Below are 22182 nucleotides of genomic sequence, written 5' to 3' on the forward strand. Positions count from 1 at the left end.
ACAGTGGTATTCGTCTCCTTAAATACCCATTCTTTATATTTTATAAAGGCATAACATCACTAAATTTTAAGCAAGGACTCTTGAACACAATCTGCGTATCCCTTTTCACAAAATGTAAAACAAAATGAATATATCATATCACAACTTTATCGATCTATTTAACATAAAAAACTACGAGTATTATGAAAAGTACTACAACTATGAAGAGGCCAAAAGAAGCCACACAGCATTTATCAATAATGGAAATATATGTTATTGCAATGCTTCACTACAACTAATTTTGTCAATTAAACCTCTTTGCATATATATACTAAAAAATTTCGACAAATTTTACCTCAAGACTCAATCTAAATATAAAGGAGATATAATTAAAACAATGTATGAACTGATTCACGAAACTTATAATATTGGAGAAACAAAGAACAATAATGTATTATGTACAAATAAACAAATAAATTTACTTAAAAAAATTAACAAATATAATTTACATTTGGATATTTTTTCACAAAATGATGCTCATGAATTTATGCTACTATTACTAAATTATATTAATATAGAGTGTAATAGATATACAGATAATGAAAAAAATATGGAAATAATATTGGACGAAAACGATGGCAAAGAATTGGCAGGAGATAAATATTGGGTAAAATATCTATATAAAGAAAATAGTATAATAACTGATTTGCTAGGCTTTCAAAATATTTCTACTATTACATGTTTTAATTGTGATCATACACGATACAGTTTTGAATTCTGCTTAGATTTGGGATTAGAATTTCCTGATGAAAATATAAAAAGTACTACACTTATAGAATTACTTAGAAACAACATAAATAAAAGTGATGATATTTGCTCATTAGATTGCAATAATTGTAAACTAAAAAAAACAAGCCGAATAAAAAAAGGGATATATAGAATGCCTAATTTATATATGATAATATATATAAAAAGATTTAAATGGGTATATTACCAAAGTAATAACTGCTATAATAATAAAGTTAAAAAAATAGATACAATTGTATTACTACCCCAAGATGGTATCGTCGATTTTACAAATTTTTTACAACTCTCTAATCACAATTCTTTATATAACGCTAAATATATTATTGAAAGTATTATATGTCATAGTGGAAATAGCTATAATGGTCATTACACATCTATAGTTAAGCATTACGATGGATTTTACAAATGCAACGACGATAAAATATATAAATTAGATACACCATATGATCCTAACAATATCAGTGACATATATTTGCTTTTGTTAAGGAGATTATCCTAGATATTCTGAATCATATATATGATTTGATAAATATGATAAAATATTTTCATAGAAATGGAATTATATTGACATACTCTATTATGCCTATTTTACACAAATTGTACAAATACAAGAATCACGCAATGTAATATTTAATAACAACCCACAATAAGGATTATCATTTCAATATAATATCTATATGCATAACAACAAATGATTATGTAATTTGTATTAGGTGGCTTAATTTGTCAATTCAATTTCCGCATTTAAGGTTATCCCATTCATATTATGCACCCATGCATATCCAATTGCCAAAGTAAGGACCTCTAACAAAATAAAGAAATGTTCCCTTTCTCTTAATTTCACTAAATCGTCACAATTTCACAGAATAATTTTAAAAATTTGGAAAAAATAGTTCAGGCTCACAATTTTGTATATATTCATGTAGAAGGAAGCGATGGCTTTGCCTTTTTTTCGCTTAAATGCAAAATTTGTATGAAACTTCAAAAACATAACTATATAAAAAATCAATGTATCACATTTAAATCAACACGAATTATATATTTCCAGCCTTTCGAACATTTATTTTAGTTTTCATCTTATTAATACACAAATAATTAGTTACTCACACTTATATATCTGTATGTATGTTTACTCTAAAAACTTACACATTGTTAATCCAATTATATATGCATATCATAACCTATGTATTTTACCTTTTTTCGTTTTTTCTTTTAATTAACTAATTAAGTTATCTATTTTCGAAAATTATACATTCTCTCTTTCCTACCATGTAAAACAAGCAGGAATAATAAAGAGTTAAAAGTTGGATATATTTTTAGTAATATTTAATTTTCTTTTGTGTATTAAAAAAGGGTGCATATATTTTCATACACACATACAAAGAGATATGCGAGTATGTATAGATAAATCCAGACATAATGTGTACTTAGTAGAGGTACACATTCCTTGCTAAGGCGTATTATAAGCATTGAAAAAAAACTTTACATATTTTTTTTCGATATTTATTCATTATAATTATTACACTTCAGAAAATAATAATTTTACTCAATTTTTATTAATTGTATTTTTCACAATTTTTTATAAATAGATATTGAATATAAATTTATGTAATTATAAATTTATACCAATAGACCTCGTCAAAATATAGTATATCCTAAATGTTTTGATATAATATATAATTCTGAGTATTACAAGCTCTATATAATATATAATGTGTATTTTTGTGCGCATTTCATAAACCTCATTTCGCTTATTCATTACATTTCATTCTTTATGCATTAAAATTTAAAAAGAACTAAAAAATAATATTCTTTTATTTAATCTAACTATGTATATTTATTTTATTAACGATATTGCGTTGCGTTTATTCTTTTTGTTCATAATATAATTCATAACCATTTAAATTAATATATTTTACCATTACATATTAATTACTAGAAAAAAAATTAATAAAATTGGACATTGTGTAAAATTCACCTCGATGCATTTTATCATCAATAACAATAAACGGTGTGTCGAAAAAAAAAGACCACCTGCAAGTTATCACAAAAATGAAATTAAAAAAAGGAAACATAAAGAGGAAGAAACATATGTTGGTGAAAAAAAAGAAAGCCAAGGGTCTATATATATTAACATCAGAAATGTAAAAAATCAAACAACTACTTTCAATAGCAAATTAACAGGAAAAAATAACCCTAAATGTATGAATTCGGTAAATAAACCTAAAAATGGAAGTAAAAAAAGAAATAAAAAAAATATATTACTTAAAAATTTCAAAAATTCAGTACCCCCGAATAATAACGAAATCAAAGGGAATGAAAACGATAATAGTGAAAACATAGATTTGATAAATTTCAGTGAACATAACAATGAATTATATACGATAAAACGTAACAGAAATCGAAAAAAGTCAATCGATATAATGATTCAAAGAAATAGTAGCCATAGTAATTCATATGAGGATAGTAGCATTGAAGATGATATCACAATAACCGATGTAAGCATAACCACAAATTTGGGGTATAATATGGATAGACAATTTTTAAACATTTTTGAATACCTTAATTGCACAAAGAAACAATTTTTATTCGAAAACTACGAAATTATTAAAAGTTTAGATATATTTAAAAATTTAGTATCATACGAAATTTTTAAAAAGTATAGTAACAAAATTTTTAACGATATGTGTAATGTTAATGCTATAACGAATTGTTCTTACCTTAGATTTGAGAAAAATAATATAATATTTGAAAAAAATAAGAATGGAAAAAAAAACTCATCTATATATTGTGATGCAACCCTATATTTGAAAAAAAAGATAAAAAAACGAATAAAAAAAAACTGGTCTCGAAAGATCCTAATATATTTTCCTTTTTATAGAAAACGCATATTTGTAGAAGCTATTTTGGAACATTTTGAAATAAGAAAAAAAGGGAATCAAAAAAATAAGGGAAATGAAAGTGAAGAAAGTGAAAATAATAATGAGGAAGAAGGCTGTAAAAAAGACGAAGACTTAAAAACCCAATGCTACAATATCATCAAGCGAATCAAAAAACATAAGTGTTTCAGAAGCACCAGTCAGTGTAAAAATAAAAAAATTAGTGAATCATTACTAATCAGTAACTATTTTTGTGAAAAACTATTGGGTAATAAAAATTTCACAAAAATGGAATTGGATTACTATGAATTTGAATTTCTTTCCATTTTCTTTTTAACATACTTTAGATATACTTTATATTTAGCAGGCTTTATAAACTCATTTTTTCTCTACCATTCCAATGAAATATACTTTCATATTTTTGTTCTCAACAGGTATCATTATTTTATTGATAAATTTTATGAACAATGTACCAATATACCTTTTACTGAACAAGACAAAACACAAATTATAATTGCCTATAAAAAATCAATTATTTTAATATTAGATTACCTAGATGCACTATATCCCCTTTTTATACTATTGTATAAAATTGTTAAACGAATTAAACGAAAGGTTTCTTTGATTTTTAATATGAAACGTGCAGAATATATTGTTAGTAACCATATAGAAATTGCTACCACTAAAAGCATAAGTCTCAAAACAACTTCACCCTCGCATCAAAACAATCAAAATAGTAAAAATTCAAACATGGATGATAATTTTATTGGTATCTTTAGCGAAATAAAAAAGATAAACAAAAAAAAAAGAAAATTATTCAAAAAATATTATGACAAATTTATTTTGATGATCATGAATAGTTTGGATAGCTACTGGATTGTTGATTTGGGAAACAATCAAGAAATAAAAAACACCAGCACCAGAAGTAGTAGTAATAGCTGGGAAATAAACACAAGTGATAATAACATGCACATAAATAAATGTATTGAACAAACTATTTTGAACATGAAAAACAATATGTTCATTAAATATATAATATATTCAATAGTTTTAAAATTAATTAGTATAATGTCAAAATTAGAAAATTCAAAATTTACAGAAGAAATAAAAATTTGTAAAAATAATATTCTTCTAATTTCTACATTATTAACCTTCAAATCTTTTAAAAATATGAAAAAAAAAGATAAATGGGTTTTACTTTTAAAACATAACTATTTTTATATTGAAAAAAGTTTATACTTCTTTAAAGAATTACATGAAAAAAAAATCATATATTATCAAATACAAAATATGTTTAGATATATTTTAACATTTAAAATCAACATTGTCTATAACACATTTATCCAGTATTTTTACTGGAGTGATATTCTCAATAGCAACACTATACACACCATTTATAAGTATGTATATTATGTAGAAAATTTTACAGAAAAAACCAGAATCTCTGATACATATAATCATACTCACTTGCAGAATAATCGACCTCCTAAATACTTCATAATTATTCCTTTTTCATATAAAGGACTCGTATATAAACTAAAATTCGATATAAAATCCCATGGATTTGTTTACTCATTATACAACTGCTTAAAATTTATATTTTTAGAAAAATCCAACCTCGATCTAATCGAGAGAAATTCTAAAATTGAGAATGAACTAATACCATTATTTAATAATGTTATTAATTCATTAAGTTTTGAAAAATATAAAAATATACAAAATCCTATAAAAAATCTGACAATAAATTGTTTTTTTCATTTTGAAAATAATATTTTAAAAAATATATTATACAATACTATAACTAAAATAAATCATATGCGTTATAGAGGCCATTTACGCACACTTACATCATTTGCATTAACATATCAGACAAAACTAAACCAAGAATTCTATGAACTATTAGCTAATGGAAAGGATAATCAAATAGAAAAAATTGATAAGGTTTATATATACAAAGAAATTAAACGGCGAATTGAATATGCGAACAAAATAGATACAACTACAAAGGTATATGCTTAAGCGGTATAGTATCATACCCAATATACATATGAATATTCACACATGTTTTTCCGCCTTTATGTACATATAATAAACATAATTTTTTTTAAAAAACAATTATCGCTTCTGAGGCATTTGTTATAATTGATAAATCTTACGTTGATGTTGCTTCTATCATTAATGATAAGAAGATTAACGAATACCCGCTCACTTTATTACAGTTAAATATAATAACTCATTTAATAGCTTATATTTTTTTGAATTAAATATATTTGTTTATATCCGTATTTTTATGTACATATTTAATATGAATAGATAAAAAAATCATAAAATTAAATAAAATAAGTTGAAAATAAAGCAAAAAAATAATATTACAAATTACAGTATCAATATGAGGTGGATACTTAAAATTTCCAACGATACGCACTCATTATTGTATAATATATTCGTTAATGTTTTTTTTAAATATATATGATTTGAATATTCAAAATTATTCTGTAATTCCATTGATAACGCACACTAGACTTAAAATTACTAAAAAAAGGCATAATATAACAGGGAAAACTGCACAAAATTGTAGAAAATCGTTTAAAAAAAATACACAAAGCACATCGGAGCAATATAGTACATGCATAATAAAAATATTAAGCTTGCATTTATACTAATTTCCAGCAACTTGCATCTTATTTATTCTCCTTTCCATCTCATCATTAATATAGTTATGGCATTTTTTTCCCTTTTGAAACTCGCATGCTCCTCTTTGATAATTGATTTTTTTTATAATTGCAATTTTTCGAAGATTTTTTTCCGTTATTTCCATTTTCTATATCATATTCTTCGTTACAGTATTTTCTTTTCCTCTGTTTACCAGCCGAACCATTGTAATATTTATTAGTATTATCGTCTTTTTCTAATTTTCTTCTTTTTATATTATTTTTAAATTCATTTATTATATTATACATAGTATCCAATTTCCCCATTAATTTATTATATGTAGTTTTGTCACTTTTTTTTAGTTTATTTAAAAATACATCATTTCCATTTTCCATCAAATTTGTATATATGTTATCATTAGGTATAAACATATTATATTTTAAAAATTGATATATATTATCTACACTATTTTTATTTTCATTTTCTTTTGAATAATCATCTTTTATATTTTTTTTATAAAAATCTTTATAAACATTAATTTCCTTGTATAATACTTCTTGTATATTTTGTAAATACAAAGATTCTTTATTTTTTGAAATATCATCATAGTTCTGATATATCTCATCACGATTATGAAGTGCTCCAGAATTTATGTTGTCTTCTCCTTGCTCAATATGTACACTAATATCTTCATTCATACCATTAAAACCTCCTTTATATAACTCCTCGTTGAAATTGTTTCTATTTATTGTATTTTCGTATTTTTTTATTGCTAAATCATTTGAATAATTACTAGGGGACAAATAAATTTCATCCTCTTCAATTATAGTATTGAGAGCAACTAAGTTTGACGAAAGATCTACAAACTTATTTTTATCATTATAAATATTTGAATAACTTGTAGCAGTTGTAAATGAACTAGAAATCATATTGCTCGGAAGATTACTATCCCCAGGATCAACTAAAGAAACAGGTTCTATAGTTTTAGCGCTAGTTGTTGCATCTGATTTGTTACTATTCATTTTAATAAAATTCCTATTACTAAGATTAATTTCTTTTACCTCGAAAATTGGAGATTTATCACTTTCGTTAGATTTATTTAAGTTTTCAATATTATCTATACTTTTATTGTTCATTTTTCTAACATTTTTTAAATCGTAAAAATTGTCTAGATTCATATTTTTCTTATTATCATTAAAGTTTGTGTAATAACTATATCCATCGCAATAAAGTTCATTTAAGGGACAAATGTTATTAATGATATTATTTCCATAACATTCACATTCTTTATCATCATCGAATTCTCCTAATTCAGTGTTATATCTTTTCTCTATGTTATTTTTTAGCATTTGGAAAATAATTTTTTCATTTTGTTCTTTAATATGCTCGTCGTTTTTTATATCATCAATAACAAAATCATTTTTAATTTCATAAGATTTACTTATATTTAGTAACAAATTGAAGACATTTTCTTTTAACATATTTTTTTTATTTAAAAAATTATTAATAATACTGTCAATGTCAGAATTATATATATCCATTTCATTATTGTTTATTTTAGTAAATAAATGATTAAAAAATTTTATAGTTAAACTTTCGTAAATACATATAAAATTTAAAACATTGCTTTCTAAATTTGTATTATTTTTTAAACATTCATTATTATTTCCTATATATAGTTTCATATCTTTTGATAAAATGCTCTCATTTTTCAATATTGGAATTTTATTTAAATTTATATAACCTTTATAGTAATCATCGACTGTTAAATTGCTTTCATTGTCTTCAACAAATTTATATAATATACATTCGTATTTAAACAATACATTTAAATCATTACAGTATATTATATTAAAATAATGATTGATAATCTTTATATACGAGCTTTTACTACAACAAATGCGCATGAAAAAGTTAAGGTTGGTAATCAACTTACTTTTCTTCGCGTTTATGTAGTTTGTGTGATTCCTCTTTATGGTGTCTAAACATAGAAAAACATTAAAGGTATAAATTTATTATATAATTAAATTAATCATAAAACAAATACTAACAAATAAAAGATGCACTATACATTGTAATGGCAAGCTCAAATCATATGTGTTTCAAATGTATGTAATTACCTTTACTGTCCAACTTGTTATTATTATTTGTAACATTATTTTTATCACTAATATCTGGATTATCATATATTATATTATCTAAATTATCATAATATTGTTTCTTATTAATTTTATTTGTTTTCTTACGATTTTTCGTATTATTTTGGGTATCTTTTTTCTTATTATGAGTTCCCATATTTTTTTTATCATTTAGTGCTGTATTAAAATCATTTGTATTGGAATTGCTAAGTGTTGTGTTATTAGTATCGATATTTGTGTTACTATTATGTTTATTACTAACTATGTTTACATCTACATGATTACTATCCCTTAATAAACCATTTCTCTTCTTTATTATATAATCAATATTATTTCCTTCATTTCCATATTTGTATTCATATAAAATAGAATCCTTTACTTTATTCACATTGTAACAGTATATCCCTTTTTCTGGATGTGTATGCACCATACTTTATTCAAGAGTTTGCGTGTGGAGAGACAATAAAATAGGAAGAATAACCAGATAAAATAGTTATATAAAATACTAAATAAAAAGGCAAATAAACGAAACATACAATATTTGCATCGATAAATGCGTATATCAAATACAAAAAATTATAATATATATATTCCAATAAGAATAACGATAAGTGTAAAATTGTTTTTAATATATAAAAAGAAACATCAAAAAAGGAAAACATATACAATTAAGAAAATAAAAATAGTGGAATAAAACCGGAATTCATAAGAGCCAAAAATTGACCTTTTGTGCAATTAAAAAAAATACAAAAAAAAAAATATATTTTTTAATATGGTTATGCATAACTAAATAATAGTTATATATATCAATGCGCGCATATATGGCTAGACATATTAGTTATTTTCGTATAGAAATAATGCTTGGTTAATTGATAGAAATAACAGATACACATAAATATTACTATATCTATGATGTAGCTATGTAAAAGTAATAAAATTTTGGTTATATTTATATTTTCCTATTTTTATTAAAAAGTTGCAAAGAGGATAAAAGATAAATGCCTTCCCCCAAAGCAAATGCTCAAATATTCATATACTATATACATATATTATGTAGACAATTGAATGTATTAGTAATACGCACATACATATATATACTACCTTACACATCTATATGTGAACATGTGCTTTAATAATACGCGCATATGCATTTTTACTAATATTCATTAAAAAAATGTGAAAATAGCATTAAGTATTCATATATATATTATATGGATACAAACAAAGTATATATGACCATTTATAAACATATAACATTATCTACATAAAAAAGGCTAATAAAATAAGATGGAAAATAAGAGGGCAATAAATTAAACCATGGATCATGCTAAAACATTATTTTTGACGGATGATGGATACAATTAAAAAATAATTTATTATTTCAAAAAGAATGAAACAAAATAAAAGTTCCAATGTAAATAAAAATAAAGACAAATGGTTAAGCAAATTTGCTAAACTTATCAGCCAGCTTGTACCAGGAAGTTACTTTTTTTTTTCTTTTTTTTACATATAAATTTTATTTAATATACAAAAAAAATATACAGAATGCTTCTTCTCCATTACAAAATTTTTAACTATTTTCACATAGCATGCAATGTCAGTTAGTTAACTAATATAAAAGCAAAAGGGAATAAATCAAAAAACGGAAAGGCGAAGTGTAATAATTAAAATAATAAATTAAAAAAATTAATACACATCTATACATGCCATAACCACATTTGGTTTGATACCAAATCTATATTACGATGCGCTAATATTTATCCTACTTTATAAGCATCATAATAAATATTTCATACACATGTATGTAGGCACTAATATCATATATTTCTATATATTAAACTTCTTGTAAAATAAATAGTTTTATGCATTATTATGAAAAATATACACTATTTAAATATGAAACATAATGTATAAATGGAGAAAAAATGAATAAAAATTTGGCATAACCCCAAAAAATTTATTTATAAAATTTATAAACAGTAACACAAAAAATCGTAGTTAAATAATTGTACTGGATAAAAAATGTATATATGAATATAATAATGTGCGAAAATTAAATAAAAGAGGAGGAACTATTTCTCTCTTTTCTTACACATAAGTCTGCAAAATGTGTATAAATTATGTATACTTAAACATTATAATTCTTTACACTTCTATATATATATAATATTTTTTTATATATACTATATGCATACTTAATACAGATATGCACAAGCGCATATATTAATGCACATGCTTTGTAATAAAAATAAAAAAAAATACAACTGCTGAAAAAAAGCTCAGCGATGCATGATAAAAGGTAAAATCATTAAACCATAGAAAATCCTCATAAATTTATAAAAAATTAAAAGGTTTCGTTTTTTAATACGAAGCGATGATCTCAAAAAAAGAATATATATAATTATTTGTAAATAGTATTTATAAGCATATTTACATGGTACAATTCATATATCTATTCAAGTATTTATATAAATGCTTGTGAAATAAATAATCAATCTGAAATTCTATCACCGCAAAAAAATATAATTCATTGCATTAACTTACAAAAATAGGTAGACAAAACAATATGCTAATTTTATTAAAAAAACATACACACCATAAAAATGGATATAATAAGAACCTTTACTGATACACTTTTTTATTACGCTTTATGTTTTTCTAAAATATTATAAGTGTATTCTTATGCATTATAAAAACATAAATGAAAACTGTTAAAATGGAGAGTTCATACAATCTTTCTCATATCTTATGAATATATGCATGCGTAAATTTTCTCGGTTGTAAATTATAAATTGGGGAAAATTTTTTGCAGCATATTAAATTACCACAAAATTGGTAACATATGCCATATATATTTGTATATTTCTATGTATAATATATATCATAACACTTATTAAATTAAGAAAAAATACAATTTATAAAAATTTTTAACAATGTTATCATACGTTAAAATGGTTATACATAAGCATGTATTAACACACGACAAAAAATTGTCCATAAAATAAATATATTAACTAAATTATATAAACTAAATAAATTATACATAATAACTAGTGTTCTTTTTGTGTATGCATCTAATATAGCTTCAATTACATAATTCTAAAATATAGTGTACGATACAAAAAAAATTATAATACAGTTAATTAAAAGTCCGAATAAGAAATGAGTTCGAATAAATGTAAAAATAATTGAAGAAATAAAAATATAAATTATGTAAAGCTTGTGTATTTTCTCAATCCAACATTTTCTTATATAAAATATCGTATATACACATAATAAAAAAACATGACATATATAAGCAACCAATTATAAATATTCCCAGTAGTGTATTTCTCAATTCGTGCTATAGTCTTATATGCATTTTTATAATATAAAAATATTCAGTCATTTTTACCTATTCATTTTATTTATTTCATTTTTTACTCATATTATCGATCTAAAATTGATATATATATTCGTTGACGATGCACATTTTTTAACATCCGTCAATAAATATAAATTTATGCACATGCTCATTTTTTTTATGAACCAAATTATTATGTCCCTATATATACATAATGCTCAGTTTGTAAATATGCTAAAATTCATAAAATTATATCCTCTTTTGCTTTTCAGTATTATATTTTATTCCATTTTTTTATCCAAGTATATTATACACATTACACCCATGCTTATTTCCATATTAATACATTTATAAAAAAAATAATTATATACACTTTTATAATATAAATGTCCTATGAAATAAATTATATTTCTTAGCCCCAATTACCAAAATAATGGTTATAAAATCAGTATGACGATTTAAAAAAACATCTTTTATTAGGTTTTTTCCTATTAGGCATTCTTAAAAATTTTATATTTACATTATTGTATAATACATTCAGCTATATCATCATTTACTTATTTGCATAATATTTCTTAAAGAATTATCCGTATGCTTATTTTTTATCGATGCTCAATTTTTTTTCATTTTAGATACCTCGATTTTTTTTAATAAATATAATAGTAAACTATATACAGTTAAACAAACGCAAAACACTGTAGCACACAAATATCAATATGTGTAGTATTGTGCATTTTCATATACATTAATACTTAAGCGTTTTTATTATTAATGTATGCATTTGCTATGTCCCAATATCTATCTATAACACGATATCATTTATAGTCATTTTTTTACAAATTACAGAAGAAACTTTCAACCTATGAATTTTTTACAATGCATATTCGAATTTATATATATAACATGCATATACAATATAAATACATATTAGCATGCTCGTATAATCCCCACTATAGTTGATAGTGTGTGTAACTTTGTCAATTTCCTCGCCCTCAAAGCTATATTACCACTTTTTTATAATAAAAAATGTAACAATATATCCAAAAGTGTTAAACATTATTTTTCAAATTTATATTTTCATTTATGTAGTTATTAATTATTTTGTTTTGTGTGCCTCTTTCTAATGGGCTATTATATCATTGAAGGAAACACACAAAAAAAAAAAAATAAACAAATGAATAAATCAAATTTCCGAGCTTCTTTTTTATTCCACAACTTTCCTATAATTTACCAATGGATGAAACTTATATATACATCTTTTTTTCTCATCACATTTAATATACACATCGTTATTTCGCTTTGAGCAAATTAAATAAAATTAATACATTACGGATTTTTGTGCATTTTATTTTGAACGGGAATAAAATTTGGAACTAAACAAAAACTATTTTTTCGTTATTATTTTCTTTGAGTTTAAGTCAAATTTCCGTTAGAAAAACATTAATAATATTGATATCAATACATATTAAGTCGTTTTAATTCTTTTTATTCCTTAGTGCTTTTTAAAAAAACGAAAAAATTCACATTTATATATTTGTTTACACAGCAAATTACTCACATGTGTATATTCATACTATGTAAACATAACAAGCATGTGCAGATTTTTGGAATTGTCGATTTTCTATATTCTACCAATTTTTTACATTGAGAAAGTGCATAAGATAGATATATATATTAATTTCGTATTAAAATTTTTATAATAGTTATTATTTTTTTAATTAGTAATTTTTTATAATGTTGCACATTAATGGTTAGGAAGAATGAAACGCATAACTAAACATAATACCTTTAGGTTTAAAGATATGATAATAATAATAAAGAAACAAATGAAAACATAAAAAATGGATACTGTGCATACACAGCTCTATGAATATGGTCATATACGTATTTATACATGCGCATTTGTACATTAATTAAAAGGGAAAAATAAGAGCATGCATTCACGTAATAAAAAGTAACCCTTTGTGAAAAAGCAAAAAATATATATGCATTTTCGCCTTATTTATTTTCATTAATATTTACAAATATACAAAAAGATTTATACTGGATGAATGTACTTTTCTCTTCGTTTTTATTTTCTTTAACAATTTTATTGTTTACTTTTGATGGATTATATTTCTTGGGACATTTCTTTATCATTTTTTTGTTCATTTTCTACCTTTTCCTTTTCGTGTTGTTCCATCTTCTTTTTCCACTCCATGGCCTTTTGTAATATCTTCATGTTCTGTTGGAGGAAAACAAAAAGTTTATATACAACATGCATGTATATGGGCGCATAATACGATGATGTATCAAATGGTTTATTTTCATGTTTTTGTATGTTTTCTTATATTTTCCCTTTACCTGTGACTGTGTTTTGTCGTCGAGGAAAACGTAAGTGATAAATTCCTCTACCACTTCGTCGTCATTGCTTTTAATTATTTTTTTCTTCTTTACTTTCTTTGGTAACCTTTCTAAGGTTTTCTCTATAATTTCATTATCCCCATGATCCTTTTCAATTTCATATAAAAAGCTTAACAATATTGATCTTTCATTTGTTAGTTCATTTTTTTTGCAAAACTCAATTCCATTCTCCAGTATTTCTCTGCATTTGTTTATATTGTCCAAATATACGTACTGAAACTCTGCATAGCTTTTGTATACCTAGGAAAAGAAAAAAGCAAACAAAAATATATAAAATAATAAAATAGTAAAATATAATACACTGAGGAATAAACAGCTCCACCCATTTTTTTAAGAACTAAGGAACACCATAACAAACTATAAATTACGATATAATAGTAAAAAGATAAGCCTTTTTTCATGCCCCCTTTTATTTCCATTTCCTTTTTCATCGATGATGATTCAATTCACCCTTACCTTATAATGTTGCGTAATATTAAGCAATCTTTCGTAAAGTTTACTTGCATTTTCGTATTCTTGCAAGTTTATTTCAAGATCGATATAGGCTTTCCATATCTGTGAACAAGATATAAAATTTAAACTGAATTTATAACATACTCAAAAAATATTAATTTATTTGAATTTATATAACGATGCAGACAAATTCCATTTTTATTATTCACGCAAAAGTACCAATTCCGGAAGTTTCATATCATCTATATGTATCGCTATTTCAGCTATTTGCCGGGCTCGTTCGATCTCGTCCAATGATAGTTCGAAATTTATCATGGCAATCCAGGCCTGTGATGGAAAATGCAAAAAAATATATATATATAAAAATACAAATATATACGAATCGATAACATGAATGGGCTGTTGATTGATCCATAAAATGATCCTTACCTTTGAGTTAAATGGAAAGGCTTCCACATATTTGGAGTAAATAGTTCTACACTCTTTGACATTACCAAGGCGTAATTCCATGTCACAGTACTCTTGGAATATTTTTTCATTTTTTACATTTTCAATAGCATGATTAAATATAGCTCGAGCTTTATCAATGCCCATTTGTCTGATTTCAAAATTTGCATAAAGTATATACATTTTTTTAAATGTAAAATTTTGCTTGCTAAGTATTTTAAATATATTACTATAAACCTGTCGAGCTCGATCTATATTATCTGCATATAATTCTTCAAAAACGGAATAATTAATCCATAAATATATATAACGTTTCCAATATTTTTTAGTAAATATTTGTGGTATTATACTTATAGCTCTTTCATATAATTCTCTTATCCGTATTATCGATTTTTCTTTATTTATTAAGTTAATATTTTGTTCTTCTAATTTTATATAATTAAACCAAATGTCATAATCATTAGGAGTTTTTTTTAGTGCTTCTTCAAAATGTATCCTTTCATTATATAACAATGTTTGATCTAATTCTTCTTTTTCAGAATATTTTTTTTGAAACTGTAAAAAATTTTTATATAAGATATCACTATTTTCACGTGGTAATCTTTTTAATGCTTCGATATATATTTTTCGGCATCTTTCATATTCATTATTTTCTTCCTCAAATTTAGAAAAATGTATATAAAAATGTTGATCTAAAAATTGAGATGGCAATAATTCAATACACTTTTCATAGCATGCTCTAGCTCTACTAATATTTTTATATTTCTTTTCAAATTTTATAAATCTATAAAAGCATTCTAATTTAGGTATATTAACAATAAGTTGCTCAAAAATTTCTCGGCATTTATTTATTTCCTTACATCGCTCTTCAAAATTTATATAACATAAAAAAGCAGTTTCATCAATTTTCCACTTAACCCAACGCTCATATATATTTCTAGCATTAACAAAATTATTTAAAATTTCTTCTAAATGTGCATATTTTTTCCAAAATATATTTTCTAAAGGTAATAATAAAACCACTCTTTCTAATAAATTTCTAGCACTATTAATATTCTTATTTGTTAATTCTACTTCTATATATTTCAACCATAAATTTTTATTTGTGTAATCAATGTTCAATGCTCTTTCAAAAACAGATCTACATCTTTTTATATCTTTTTGTTTAATTTCCCATAACGCATATTTTATATATGTATTTATTAAATATCTTCTTTTTCTTATTGAGTCTTCAAATTCTTTTCTTTTAGAAATTTTATATTCATTTAGCTCATCTTCATCTATTAAATTGTAATTTACTTTTTTCTCAACCTCTTCAAAATCCAAAGCTTCTTTAATGAGTTGTTCTGCCGTAATTTGTACATCTGCGGCGTTTTTATTCTTGACCTGATGCAAAAAAAGAAGGGTTGTAATATGGGCACACCATTTTTGTGATAAAATGCAATACATAGTCGAAACATGATAAATAAGTTTCTTTTCCTCCCCCCAAAACACAGTATATAACGCAAATAATAATATACGGTATCTTCATGTGATATGCATAAAAATTTATAGGGGATGTGCCCTTTTCATCATTCGTAAGATTTTTCGCTTAACATCTTACCTGAATGTTTTTACTGTTTGTATACATATTGCTCTTAGGGTTCGAAGTAGTGTATGCCCTTACTACATATTTTGTTTCGCTTTTTTAGTTAAAAGAATAGAAAAGGAGAAAAATATTACTATAAAATATATTTTTTCGTATTTTGCAATAAATACATTTTTATTTTCTCCCTCGTCAAATTTCGCAAGTTCAAACTGAACCTTTTTACGAAAAAATTATATATGGGAAACGCCAAAAAAATAGTAAACAAAATCACGAATAAAAACAATAAACAAATTATTAACGCGCCATTTTAAAGGCTATTTTTTTTGTGAGCAAACAAACAAAAAATTATATATAATATTTAGCTGTGCTCAAAATATTTTTCTATTTCATTATTCCTTTTTTTCATCCTTTCATTCTACTAGTTTTCATTTTATGAATTTATCAAAATAATTATTCACTGAAAAAAATATATATACATACATAATATATTTTCCACTGTAACGATAACTTCCATAATATTTTCATCCAATAGAAATTTATTCCAAAAGATATTTATCTATTGGCAAAAAAAACGATACAAAATTTTGAATTCAGCTAAACAGTTATCAGCAATTTTTGCTATAAACTTAATTTTGGAATTTTCTGTTATTATCTATTAATTTTTTTTTTTCACAAATTGCTGTAAAAACTATTTATAATAAAATGACAAAGATGCTCTAATTTGAATAAAATATAAAATTTTAGCTATGTGAAAATAAAAATAAAAAATGGAAAAGAAACATAATTATCCTCTATTCCGCACTATTCATAACATCGTTTCAAGAGGTAATCCATTATGGAATACAACAATTTTTAAGAAAGTTTCGTGATAAATATATCACAATAAAAGTGTGCGTATGTCCATATTTGGAAATATATTACATATATGATTATTGCAATTTCTTATTATTTTATGAATATTTTTATTCTTAAATATGGGCATTATACATTCCATTTAAAATAAACAATATTGATATTATTACCTCAAATATGAATACAATTATTGCATTATTTTTTTTTTTCATATTTCTATTCATTATAGAATATTTATTTCCATAAAAAATAGATATACCTTCCCTATTCCCCCTTCTTACAAATAAGCATTCTTATTATATTAAAGATAAAAAGTTCAATAAAGTATATACATTTTGACACTAAATATATGCAATTATATATGCATACATTTACTTTGCCTTTATATGGCGTCTTTGAGCATTTTATGCTGCCAGCTACTCGCTTACCTTTAACAAATAAAAGTGAAAACGCTTTTAATAAAAGTTGGTTCAAATAATTTATTAAAAAAAGAAAAGAATTAAAAGGAAAATAGCAAAATAAAACATGTAAAACAAAACAATATTAAATTAAATAATGAGATAATGTCGTTTCGTAAAAAAATAACATGCCTGCACCAAAATACATAACCATTATTATTTCCATATAACTATTCATACATATACATATGTATGTATGTGTGAAAAACATATAATGGTATCATTTGACGAGGCATATACAATACTATCCGTCGCTCTATATATGTGCATTAACAAAAAATTTTACATTATATTTTTTAATATAGCGTATAATTGACAAAAAATATTAATAAAAATTTGTATTTTTCTCGAAAAATAGCAAATAAAGAAAAAATCAAATAAAATGCAAATTTTGATAATAATAAACAATACATATCAGGGAGATTAATACACCATCACATACATACACATATGGGTGGTGTAAAAATCAGTTTGTTTTATTTTTAATTTTCAAAAGGGATAACCGGTGATTAGTGATGTGAATACTCGGTGTAAGCAATTATATCTTCCATCATTCGGAATACTGAATCCTTTTACATTTTTATATCTACATTCCCATGCATACTTATATATGCACATACTACGCATTCGCGCTTATATAGCTGTGGTTGTAATTCATTGTTTTCTTTTCAGATTATGTAACTCACTTTCGCATATATTTTGGTGATTTCTTCGTTCCCTTTATTCATACCCACAAGCTCAAATTTGGAAAAAATTATTTCTTTTTTTAACGCTTTTACTCATTAAAATATTTACACTCTTGTAAATATTTATCTCTAAAATTAATAAAATCCATATATTAAGAAAATACAAAAAATTAAAAAAAACATATGCATAAAAAAAACAAACTTTACGAAGCCCGCATTTATATTATAGCTCATTCGATTATCATCAAATTTAATTTATTTAACTTTCTCCATCAGCACATATTTCTAGTAGTACAATTCGTTCTCACATGATCTCATGTATACTAACAATATCGCATGTTCTAATAATTTTCAGTTTCTTTTAACCAATCGTAGAATAGCCCATAAAAAATAAGTACGCGCCTGCGTGTGCTGTCATTACCACTTTCATCAGTTTTGTTTCCATTTCTATAAAAAGAAGAAAACACGTAACTCAAATAAAAGATAATTTTTTCCAATTCTCAAAAGTAAGCATACCACGTAACTATTCACACAATAATCATATCTTAGCATTCAGTTAAAAAAATAAATTATTTTCATATTTGTGTATTTATAATATATATATTTCTCATGCATGTTTAATATTATATCAATTTTTTATTTGAATTAGAATAATTGGAAAAAAGTTTGTTAATACTGTTTACCATGATATTTTTACTAGTAATAGAATCTTTATTAGGGATTTTGAAATTTTATTATTTTTATCAAAATTTCTTATATCATTACTATGCTCTGCATAAATAAAATCATTAACGAATTTATTTTATTATTAATATTTTCTTATAAATTTTTATTTTCTATTTGAATTTCCATTGTAATTAGGCTTTCTCATTCTCAATATACTCTTTGATTACGATCTGATTGTTATTTTTTTATTTTGAAGATTCCGAAGTATTATTTTCTTGAGAAATGTCAAAAAAATTTGTTTCATTATTTGAAGTTTCATAATACTTACTAACGTTATTATTATTTACTTGAATTTTTCCCTTTAATTTATTTATTTCAATTTTATTATTACCCACATTATCACTCAAATAACATTTAAGGGCATCACTCTTCGACGCATCATTTCCACTAATATTACCGCTAGAATTGCTACCACCTTGTTCGTGACTATTATTTCTACTTTGTTTCCCTTTCTTGGCGATGATTTTCTTATCGCTAGTTACAGACATATTACTACTTATATTTGATTCGCTTTTTATATTATAAAAACTTGCTATCCCTTCTCTGCTTGATAATTCATCTCTTTTTATAGAACTCATACTATCACTTGCACCATTTGAGATCAATTTTTCTGAACCTTGTGTATTATAACTTTTTAAATTGCTCTTTGGATTTATATTTCTCTTTGGATTTATATTTCTCTTTGGATTTATATTTCTCTTTGGATTTATATTTCTCTTTGGGCTATATATGTAACTGGAACTTCCACTTTTCGCCCCTTTTTTCGATGCAATACTATTGCTATTTATGTCTAAGTTGCCAGAAGCACTATAAATTATTTTATTTTTACCATTATTGTTTCTGATTTTACTTTCACTTTTACTAGTGTTATTTCTACTTATAAAATTATTGTTATTTGTATTTTGATTTAGATTCCCATGCTTAGTACATTCATTCGAATTGTTATTATTGGAATTTTCTGTATAATTATTATATTTTCTGCATATGTCCATTTGAGATGTGCCATTGATTTTATTTTTACAAGATTGCAGTTTACTATTTTTATTATAATTTTCATTAACAATTTTTTCCCATCTTTTAACTTTATAAAAATGCAGAAGGGATACATTATTATAGAAATACTCTGAAATATCTTCAAGATTCATATCATCACTTTCATAAAATGTTTTATTAGGGATTCCTTCAGTTTTCCATTCTTCTGGTTCGAATATAGTGCTAATACTTGTCACAGATGAATAATGATCGTTCTCTTTACTAATTTTAGTTACATCTTTACTACTTTCTTGGTTTTCTTTAACTGTATTATAATCGTTTTCGTTATTTGAGGTCCGGGACGGGTTTAAATTTGCTCGGTAAAATATGTTATTACGCTTATTTTCAGGTTTAGTTTTATGATTGGATTTTTGAATTTCGTTCATAATACCTTTTAATTTCGTTTTAACACCATCACTATTATTTAATATATATTTATTTCTTAATTTGTGAATACTTAGTTTTGAGATGTCATTTACAATATTATCAATATAACGTGTGTTAGTTTTTAAAATATAAATAAATGTAACTATAGATGAATTCAATTCCTTAAAATAAAATCTTTCTATATCATTATGATCAGCTTCTTCAATAAACGAATAATATGTATTTACTTTTACTCTCTTAAGCATGTCCATTGTTCCATGATATGATATCACTCTATCTTTCATACCATGTATAAATAAAATAGGACAGTTAACAGTATGTATTTTATCTATATTACAAAATAAATCATAGGGTAATGTATGTTTTAATCGAAACATCACTCGATGTATTGACGCTATTGGGCATTGAAGTATTAAACCCTTTATATTTTTTTTTGTAGCTATGTGTACAGAGGCTGTAGAGCCTAAACTTCTACCATATGCTATTATTTTTTCTGATGGAATAGATAATGATTTAATCATATAATCATATACTGCTTCTACATCATTATATATATGCTCTTCATTAGGATATCCTGTACTATGACCATAACCACTATAGTCATACATAAACATATTTACTTTTATATACTTAGAATATCTATCATAATATTCTACAATATCACCTATATCTTCTGCATTCCCATGACTAAACAATATTGTTATATCTGCATGATTGTTTAAATAAAAACCGCATATAATACTTTTATGTTTCGTTTTTATAAAATGTAAATTTTTATTGTTTTTTGCATAACTCGGTGGATGTGGGCGAAAGATAAAATGATTTAGTAGCGCATTACCCATTATACCTTCTCTTAATTACTTATTATCTTTCGTATAACTTGTATAATAACAATTGGAAACTCACGAACTCATAAATTACTGTCTATTTTAATAAACTTCTAATATAATATATTGGTGAATTATTTTTCTTTTCTTTTTTCAAATAAAAAAGGATGTAAATATATACATATAATAATCAAATATTAAATAGTAAAACATAATGAAAATTTACAAAATACAATATGTAGCCATTCTGCGCGTTTATTTTAAACTACATATATAATACAGTATATATATGCACACTAATTCTAATGTACACGCATAATGAATATGCTATCAGTTTTACCATAGAAAATGTAAAAAAAAATTTACGTAAAACTACAAATTTAAAAATACAGTTTCCATACAATATATATATATATATACATACTAAAAAATGGACATTGCGTATATAATATATGCATGCACGTATAAAAATTATAATAATAAATTGTGTACAAATATATAAATGCAATATACATATATGTTAAT

General features: G+C 23.9%; 5 protein-coding genes across 5 annotated transcripts; 2 read left to right on the forward strand and 3 right to left on the reverse strand.

Moving 5' to 3' along the window:
* Positions 1-124: 124 nt before the first annotated feature.
* PBANKA_1001100 (ubiquitin specific protease, putative) lies at positions 125-1285 on the forward strand (the record flags this gene model as incomplete). The annotated part of the gene is made up of 1 exon (XM_034565079.1): positions 125-1285. One exon carries the CDS (start codon positions 125-127, stop codon positions 1283-1285), a length of 1161 nt encoding a protein of 386 aa, XP_034421811.1.
* A 1483-nt stretch (positions 1286-2768) lies between these two features.
* Positions 2769-5684, forward strand: PBANKA_1001200 (conserved Plasmodium protein, unknown function; the record flags this gene model as incomplete). The annotated part of the gene is made up of 1 exon (XM_034565080.1): positions 2769-5684. The coding sequence occupies one exon, from the start codon at positions 2769-2771 to the stop codon at positions 5682-5684; it is 2916 nt and encodes a 971-aa protein (XP_034421812.1).
* A 698-nt stretch (positions 5685-6382) lies between these two features.
* PBANKA_1001300 (conserved Plasmodium protein, unknown function) lies at positions 6383-8885 on the reverse strand (the record flags this gene model as incomplete). The annotated part of the gene is made up of 2 exons (XM_034565081.1): positions 6383-8298; positions 8438-8885. 2 exons carry the CDS (start codon positions 8883-8885, stop codon positions 6383-6385), a joined length of 2364 nt encoding a protein of 787 aa, XP_034421813.1.
* A 5023-nt stretch (positions 8886-13908) lies between these two features.
* On the reverse strand, positions 13909-16731 carry PBANKA_1001400 (pre-mRNA-splicing factor CLF1, putative; the record flags this gene model as incomplete). The annotated part of the gene is made up of 6 exons (XM_034565082.1): positions 13909-14022; positions 14142-14441; positions 14658-14756; positions 14874-14981; positions 15084-16487; positions 16705-16731. The coding sequence occupies 6 exons, from the start codon at positions 16729-16731 to the stop codon at positions 13909-13911; spliced, it is 2052 nt and encodes a 683-aa protein (XP_034421814.1).
* A 2865-nt stretch (positions 16732-19596) lies between these two features.
* PBANKA_1001500 (alpha/beta hydrolase, putative) lies at positions 19597-21672 on the reverse strand (the record flags this gene model as incomplete). The annotated part of the gene is made up of 1 exon (XM_034565083.1): positions 19597-21672. One exon carries the CDS (start codon positions 21670-21672, stop codon positions 19597-19599), a length of 2076 nt encoding a protein of 691 aa, XP_034421815.1.
* Between the last annotated feature and the right edge of the window lie 510 nt (positions 21673-22182).

The sequence above is a fragment of the Plasmodium berghei genome (assembly GCF_900002375.2).
Source record: "Plasmodium berghei ANKA genome assembly, chromosome: 10".
Taxonomy (NCBI): domain Eukaryota; phylum Apicomplexa; class Aconoidasida; order Haemosporida; family Plasmodiidae; genus Plasmodium; species Plasmodium berghei.